The 8976-nt window shown below is 34.8% G+C and overlaps 1 protein-coding gene across 2 annotated transcripts; it reads left to right on the top strand.

Annotated features, from left to right (window-relative positions):
• Positions 1–311: 311 nt before the first annotated feature.
• Positions 312–7337, top strand: LOC142617154 (uncharacterized). Of its 2 annotated transcripts, XM_075789873.1 has the most exons (10): positions 312–461; positions 712–1152; positions 2480–2609; positions 2708–3198; positions 4128–4208; positions 4337–4441; positions 5182–5295; positions 5382–5465; positions 5864–5935; positions 6591–7337. In XM_075789873.1, the coding sequence occupies exons 2-10, from the start codon at positions 832–834 to the stop codon at positions 6867–6869; spliced, it is 1677 nt and encodes a 558-aa protein (XP_075645988.1). In that variant the 5' UTR covers positions 312–461; positions 712–831; the 3' UTR covers positions 6870–7337. The 2 variants fall into 2 exon arrangements, with proteins under 2 accessions (XP_075645988.1, XP_075645989.1); XM_075789874.1 differs by having other exon boundaries at positions 312–1152.
• Positions 7338–8976: the final 1639 nt, after the last annotated feature.

Below are 8976 nucleotides of genomic sequence, written 5' to 3'. Positions count from 1 at the left end.
ATTTAATTCTTAAGTATTAAATACTACCCTAAAAAAGTCCTTTCCTTTGTTTGCAAATAGAAATACTTTATTATTTTCTCTTTCCTAAATCCCTAATAAAAAAACTTAAACATAAATGTTTTTTTTTTTTGCACTTTCAAAAAAAAAAAAAAAAAAGACAGTGAGATCTCTGCTCATTTTTATATATTTACATTTATTTATTTGAAATAAATAGAATTTTCCTCCAGCTTTATATTTTTACATTTATTTCAACTTCCTACTACACACACAGTACAGGAAGTATAAAAATGAAATTGCTAATAAAACTTTCTGAAACTTTTCCCCAACCTCTCTTCTACCTTTTTCACGAGCTATCCCTGAAACACAAAGCAAAAAAAAGTTTCTCTAGGGTTCCCAAACCCCCCCAAAAAAGCCAAAGCTACTCTCTCTGTCGGTGCTTCTGCTTCTTCTTTCATAACCAGGTCATTTCCACTGCTCAGCCATTCTTTCTTTTTCCACAGACTGAAAAACAAAAGCCATTAGTCTCTGTCAAAAAAGAACCACTTTATTTATTTATTATTTATTATTTATTTTTACTTTTTTTAGAAGCGTATTTATCAAGCAATTTTAGCGTTGAACGAACAAACGTGATCGAATTTACTCTAAAAAAAAAAAAAGGTCACTCAATTCCGTGATTTTTTTTAATTTTTAATTTTTTTTTTCCATTTTTAGACTGATATGGAGATTCTCAGAGATTTTCCCGGAAAATTTCTAGGGCTACTACAAAAATAATACTAGTACCACTACTTCTACTAGTGTTTTTTTGTTGTTGTTGTTGTTGTGGCGGTGGTAATGGAAGATATAGGCTTAGTGAAGCAAGGCTGGAAATGGCTGCGATCGCAGAAGGACGCGTGCTTTCGTGCTCGAGTCGCGGTCGGTTGCTGTAAAGACAAGGTTTGCTCGTTTTTGGAGCGGCATTGGCCCAAGGTTTGCAGCGGGAGTGTTAGCTTCCTCAGGTTGCTTCGTTGCTTGGTGCTGCTATGGAAGAACTGCGTGGTCAGAGGGTTCCGATCGATGATCTCGTTCGGCTCGGCTGCGTTGTTGTTTATTATGTGGAGTTTCTTCCTCAGCCTCACTTCTCTGTCTTGCTTGGCCTATGTGATTCTCAGTATGGTATGTGATTGATTGGTTTTGGTTTGAGTTTATGTGATTCTTAGTAATATAAATTTTGATTGGTTTGATTCTAGAGTGATTTAGTGTGAATCGTGTTCGATTCGAACAAATTTTAGTCAAATTCTAAGGTCTTAGTATGGAAATTTTGTTGATTTGTTTCTAGTCATTTAGTGACCCACAAGTTTTAATAGCATTTAAGTAGTGGAGATAATTGAAATTGAATGCATGATGATGTTCTTTTATCCATGGATTGGTGGTAATATCGGCTTCTTAGTATGGGAATTTTATGAATTTGTTTCTAGTCATTTAGTGTAAATTGTGTTGAATCTCAAAACTTTAGTCATCCACAAGTTTCAATTGCTTTATAAGTAGTAGAAAGAGTTGTTTTTTTTTTTAAGTTGTAGTCAATAACAAGTTTCAATGAGCATAATTGCTTATATGGTAAAGCTGGTATTGTGGTTCCGCATGCACAAATTTTTATGGCGCTAAATTTGGTACTATCCATGTATGACCTTTAGATAAGATTCTTACATGACTTTATGGTGAAGATTTTTCTCCATAATTTGAATATACCAATCAATTCTAGTTTTAATAATGAAAATGAGGTGCTTGGTATTCTAGGAACTTGATTTCTTTTTGCATGGTTGATATTATATTCTGGAAGGCTTTACTAAAAGCACATGTGAGTCCATTCAACATTGATTGGTCTAATTATAGTATGTGATATTCATGCTTGATAACATATTTGGGCTTGCGTTTTCTCTTCTTCTTTTTTTTGGGGGGGTGGGGGGGTTGTTTGTCATAGGTTCATTTACACATATTGCGATGTGTGGGTTACTATTCTAGTGACTAATTAATAAAGATGGTTTGTGCTTCTTTTTTAGTTTGATTTAACTGAATTTTGTGACAGCACATTTTAAGTCAGGTGGTATTATATGGTGAAACTGTATTGGAGATTTATGGCATTAGTGCTATCGGAGATGTTTTGCAAATTGCAATGGCATTTGACAATCCCCCAAATTAAGCTAATCCAACACCTTTTAGATTTCCTCATCGTCTTAAGCCCCAATAATGCGATTCTTGGATGCTTGGCTTCTGTTATCCCCACACACTTGTGGAGATCTTTAAGACTTTAATTAAAGAAATTAAGTTTTGTATGGTAAATAATATAGACCAATTAGCCTTGCAATGGTTGTTAATATGGTTCACATGCTTCCAACATGAATCAAGAGATCCTTGTAAAGAACATATCTCTAGGGTTGCATCAACTTAATTGATCATACAGATGAAATGTGATAATAATGGCACTTTTGGTTGGTTATTTCAGGGAGCTGCTGGAGTTGCCATTAAGTACTTGGGATATACTCCTGGAATTTTTATTGTGGGGCTCTTTGCTATTCTAGTTTTATGGATGTATGCCAACTTTTGGATAATGGGGACATTGTTTATAGTTGGAGGTATGGCTTGGTTTCTTTTCCTAATTTGATTTGATTTTATGTGCAAAATTTTTGTTTTCCTATTTATATTAAGAAAGTACTCTCTCCTACAAATGTAGGTTACTTGTTCTCCGTAAATCATGCACGGTTGGTGGTCTTAGTGGCAGCTATATATGCCAGTTACTGTGTCAAAGTTCAAGTTGGATGGCATGGTGTTTTTCTCTCAATAAACCTTGCATTCTTATCTAGTGATTTACTGAATTTTATGCTTCAATGGTGTGATAAAATGAGTGAAAGCACACACTCTGAAGAACAGAAACCATCAGCCAGAGTTTTGGGGGATGATTTTTCTGAAGAGTGTGAGTACTTTATTCCTACCACTGAATCTGAAAACTTGCACTCATGTAAATCATCTAGCACACCGCCTATAACTTCATCTGTTACTAATGACGACAAAGAGTCTGCTTCTAGCAAAGCAGTCAAAGAGCTTGCAAGTTCAGTTGATGAAATGAAAAGAATATTAAATTGCGTGGATCATTATGAAGCACTGGGATTCCCTCGCCACAAGACAATAGATGCAAAGATTTTGAAACAGGAATACCGGAAGAAGGTATGCAAAATTTTAACTTGGCCTCCTCTTATGTTTAAAAAAAATATTTATATAAAAAAGAAGAAAAAAACCCAATTAAGATCTCTCTCTCTCTTCAACAGTTCAACAACATAGCTACTAGTTGGAAATGTAAGGATGGACCATCTTTTGTACATTTCTATTGGACATTTGAATAAAGAACAATGGATTAGGAGTAGATCTAGAAAGAACTTCCACTATAGTTGACAGTTGCCCTCATTTAGCTGGAAGTTGAGGTAGTCCTTGCATGACCAAGGACTTTCACTGTTAGGTAAGAGTAATAGAAATAGGAACCATGGAGAAGGGTGGGGTTAATGGAACTGAGGGGGAAGTAAGAGGTCAGAGGAGTCCACCTCCCCCCAACCCCCAATCCCCCCCACCATGTGATTGGAGTGAAGGTAAAGAGAATGAATAGTGAGTTTAAGGGTTGAGGATTACCATTACATCATTATATCCCTACTTAACAAAAGTGAACTTTCACACAATTTACCCAATAACCTCTCTTGTCACCAATCAGTGCATTTTGGAGGGATTACTTTAAGAGGGCATGGAGTAGTTTTGTGGCTTTTGCTCCCCTCCCTTTTCTCCTGCCAAGCAGATTTTCTCTCTCCTCCCCACTCATTCCCTTCTCTCTCTCAACCAGCATAGAGTTTGTCCCTTCCTCTTCAACTCAACCAACTATTTTTTAAGAAAATATCTGATGGTTAGTGGATTTGAAATGTTTAATAGAGTTAAGGTGCTTGACGATTCCTATGGCCAAAAGTAGTATTATCCTAGTTATTGAAAAAATTAATTATTAACTTTTAATATTTCTGGAGTTGAAAGCCGGTCACCATATCTATACACTGACTCTGCATTTTTCTTTTACTTGTATTTTTTTAAAGCTTTCCCTTTTACAATTATTTTTGCAGGCTATGCTTGTGCATCCTGATAAAAATATGGGAAGTTCACAAGCAAGCGAATCCTTTAAGAAACTCCAATGTGCATATGAGGTAAAAGTCAATAAGTACAGTTTTATGTGTTTTCTTGTTGCTACTTGATGCATATCTGAGATAGAAATTCAGCAAATTTACAGAGGTTGTGGTTCCTTTTGTAATTTATGATGGTCTGAATGTTACAGGTTCTTTCTGATTGCATAAAGAAGAGAGACTATGATGAGCAATTGAGAAAAGAAGAATCCAGGACTAGGAGTGTGTGTCAGAGGTCCCATAGTACATCACATCAGGTAAATAATGTGGCATTGCTTATTGATGTAATTGCATCTACTTCTGGAGTATTATGTCACTGTTTTCTTAGAAATTTTGGGGTCTTCTTGATGAATCCACAACATGGTAATGACATATTTATCCATGCTCCTTAATTTGTACATTTAATTTGTCTGTTCCACTTGCCAAATTTGTAAGGATATGTAGGAAACCTTCTTGTGCACCTTGATTTCTCAGTGTGACATTAATAAAGCAAACTTTAGATGGGAATGTCATATTTAATGAGTTGCAAGAATTATCTTTGCTTATGGAAACCTGCCTTTTAGTCATGTTTTTACTTTAATAAATGAAAGCATAAATATGTACTTCATTACATTCCATGCATGGGGCAGAGTTAAGTCTGATGCAGGACAGCCTAGGCTTCATCACCTAAGGGTTGATTGGCATTGCCAACAAACAGAAGCAATTTCACGAAGGAATTTTATTTATAATAATCTGGATAATAATAACGTCACCAATGAGAGCCTTTTATAAAGCTTCCAGGAAATATAGATAAAGATAATATCCCATAAAAACTAATCCTAGTTGAACTCAAACTATAAATGAAAGTCTTAGTCTAATCAAATCTAATCCAAACTAATCCAAATACATAAGATAATATATTCCCCTCAGATAATAGATTTAGTGTCTGCACCAAAGTCACTGATACTGAGTGATAACCTCAAATGAAATATCTTAACGCCACTGCTATCATGAGCAGGGTAATCAGGACTATCGCTCTGAAGAGTCGAGACGTATACAGTGCACCAAGTGTGGCCTTTCACATATATGGGTATGCACCAATAGGAGCAAGGCTAAGGCAAGATGGTGTCAGGTTACTCTCTCTCTCTCTCTCTCCACCCATCCATTTCTGCACTTCATTTTTGTAGCCATGAGTTGTGAGACTTGTTTTGGCATCAGGATTGCTGTCAGTATCATCAAGCCAAGGATGGAGATGGATGGGTTGAATACAGAGGCTCGCTGGTATTTGAATGTCCTCAAAAGGTAATTCATATATACATGCTGTGAGTATGTATATTGAAGTATATGTATGTTAAGTTCACCATATCATCACTACCTTCATAATTAAACCTAACACTACCATGCTAAACTATTGAGGGCATTTGTAATGTGTGCCTTAAACTATAAAATTCTGGTATCATGCTAACATGAGATTAATTTTTCATTTTCCAAATGCTCAAAATACAGGCTCACTTGTTCTGGTATTTTTTTCTTCTTTTAAATTTCATGTTCACCATACTGTCATGTATAAAAAATTGTATTCACCTTATCATGATGCATGTTTGCTTTGTTTGATTGAATCATTATCAATGTCTTTCCTGATTACAGTGATGTGATTAGCATGCAGTATTCATTTAGGAATTTTTTTTATTGTCTTTTAGGTGGAAATACCACGTGCTTTTGTCTGTGCTGAGAGCAAAATCTTTGATGTATCAGAATGGGCTATCTGTCAGGTCAGTGGTTTGCATCTTTGTGCATATAATTCCTATAACCATTTGTTGTTTTGAGTTTTAGAATTTTATTTAAGGATATTGCTGAAGTTAGTTTAATCAGATCTGCTAAGAATAGAGAAACAAGAGGATAATTTGGTCATGCAGAGGGCTATATATATATGGTTTTCTTTTTTGACTCATTTCGGTGGGTATCCACTGAGGGCAGCATCAAATTTATTGGCGGCATATGTATTATTCTAAGTTTTTAGGCTGCATTTATGTGTACATTTTTATATCCATTGTTTTTCTGAAAGATTATAAGAGAGCGCAAAAAGCCAAAATTGGCGTTTTACAAATTGTTTATGCATGTGTTACTTAGGACCCCCCCTTTTTGAAAGTAGCGAAACTTGCCGAAATATGGATATTGTCTCCTAGACTGTAAACACCTTGCTGTACTATCATTCACATATGAAATGCTGTATACTGGCTTGTAGTTTTCCTTTCAAGAAAAAACCAGGGGTTTCTAACCCTTTGGACAACTCATGAAATTTTTTCTAGTGTTATGGTGTTTGTGTTGCTTCACTTTGGGCATAAAAATTGCTGGGAAAATGATCAACGTTTCTTTACATGATCAATTCCATCTTTAGTATTTTAAATCTTCAATTGTTCTGTGCAGGGAATGGCTTGTAGGCCCAACACTCATCGGCCCAGCTTCCATGTAAACATGGTTGGCCTGGAGAAAACTCAACGATCCAAGTCATGCAGATTCCCATGGGATTTGGATGCTGAAATGATGGATGAAGATGAAGAAGCATTTGAGTTGTGGCTTCAGCAGGCTCTGGCTTCTGGACTCTTTTGTGAAGGCTCCAAACGCAGAAAGAGCTGGAGTCCATTCAACTTGCATCATAAGAAAGGAAAGAAGGAGAAGCAATGGCACCGAAGAACGTCATGCTGAATTGTAAAGGGTGAAAGTTTTGTTTGCCCGTCACAAGGGGATTGCTCTGATCAAGGGTAAAAAGTGATGGAGTTTGTACATGCGAATCCTAGTAATTCCATTACTTTTGGTGGGCTTGGAAGGCTTATAATGGGTGACATTGCTTTTCACAATTGCAAAGAATGTAGATTGATTAGAAACATTTTTCTATCCATCTGATCCTGAAAAATAACCAAGTTTTTAGAGCTGTAGGTTGATTGAATTGGTTTGCACAATGCTATGTGCCAGAGGAACCTGGTGTTTTCAGGTCGTTAACCCATGAGATAGAGAGCGTTTAGGAAAGGGGTGGAAAGGAAAGAGATTCTATTATTCCCAATAGAAAATGTAACCACCATCCAAGAACTGTAAAATCTTTAAATTTAGTAGTAACGTTAAGAACATTGTAAACGGCAATCAAGTTGTGAAAAATGTGGTATTTGTATTTTGTAATGATCCATGTTTCTGCTTTACTATTCATATATTAAATAAGAATTATGTGCAATTAAAGAAAATATTTTTAATAAAATAATATAAAAATATATTACTTATTGATATGACCTATGTGGGAGAAAATATTAAAATAACATTAATTTTCAAACAATATAATTAGTAGTTAAGTTTTATAAACTATATTTTTTACTAGCATATCGAGTCTAAAAGACTCGATTTTGGGGCTATAAATCGAGTTTTTAATACTCGATTTTTATGGTCTGATTCTGTCTGATGTGGCATTTTTTTTCACGTTGCGACTACTTGGAAATCGAGTCTCTAAGACTCGATTTACAACCAAAAAATATTTTCTCTGCCTCCATTTCCTAGTGCACCACCACCAAAAAAAAAAAAAAACGAACGCACTCAGCCCACCTGGGTCGCGCGGCTTGGGCGTGCGCTGCCTGGTCGCGCGACCCAGGACAGCGCGCGCCCAGGTCCGCGCGACATGGGCGCGCGGTGGCCTGGGTCGCGCGACCCAGGTGGGCTGTTCGTTTTTTTTTTTGGTGGTGGTGCTCTGGGAAATGAAGGCAGAGGAAATATTTTTTTGGTTGGAAATCGAGTCTTAGGGACTCGATTTTCAAGTAGTCGCCACGTGGAAAAAATGCCACATCAGATAGAATCAGACTATAAAAATCGAGCATTAAAGACTCGATTTATAGCCTAAAATCGAGTTTTTTAGACTCGAGATGCTAGTAAAAAATATAGTTTGTAAAACTTAACTACTTATTATATTGTTTGAAAATTAATGTTATTTTAATATTTTATCCACCTATGTGTAAGATAGTTCTGTTAAAATTAAAAAAAATTGTTATGGATTATAAAATAATTTAAAATAAATAATGAAAGTTTTTCAAACTTTTTATAATGGAGTTTTAAGTGGAGCAGTATTTTATTTTCTTAAAAATTTTACGATAGAATTGCACTTAAAGTAAATTATGTTAATAATTGTAATATATTTATAATGAGCTATATTATATGACAAAATTATGTTGTACAATTTAAGTCACATAGTGCAAGTATATGTGTGAAATACTTAAATTCACTAATTTCAGTCATATAATGCATGCACACTATGTAATATCTAATTATTATTATTAAACAAAAAATAGTTTATTGTATTAAAATAACACAAAAAATAATAAACAAAATTTTAAATTTCTAGAAACCTTAAAACCATTTTGAGACTTTAGTAATAAACTTTTGCTTAAAGCAATTTTGTTAGTTTTTTGTAACATACTGAAAGTCTGTTACATGACATGAGGATAATAAAATGAAAAGAAAACAATTTTTTTTATATAAAAAAAAAAATTGGTGTAGCTTCCCAATTTTGCAAACTTTAGAGTCTAAACAAATTTTAAAAGTAAAAGGCCATTAAAAAATAAATTCATTTTAAATCAACAACTTTGAAGAGTAACATAACATATTTGCAAAAATTTGAATAAGGTTAGAAAGCTAGATGAGACATCTTTTTTGGTGATTTTTTTACAGGCCTCCGGCCCAAAACGTTAAGGCTGTGGAAATTTGGTTCCAAGAGTTTGTGACAAATCTAGATAATCTGTATTTTTATTTGGACTAGATAACGACTTAAGCATTATTG

Source organism: Castanea sativa, chromosome 11 (assembly GCF_040712315.1).
Source record: "Castanea sativa cultivar Marrone di Chiusa Pesio chromosome 11, ASM4071231v1".
Lineage (NCBI taxonomy): Eukaryota > Viridiplantae > Streptophyta > Magnoliopsida > Fagales > Fagaceae > Castanea > Castanea sativa.
This window is presented reverse-complemented; position numbering and strand designations above follow the sequence as displayed.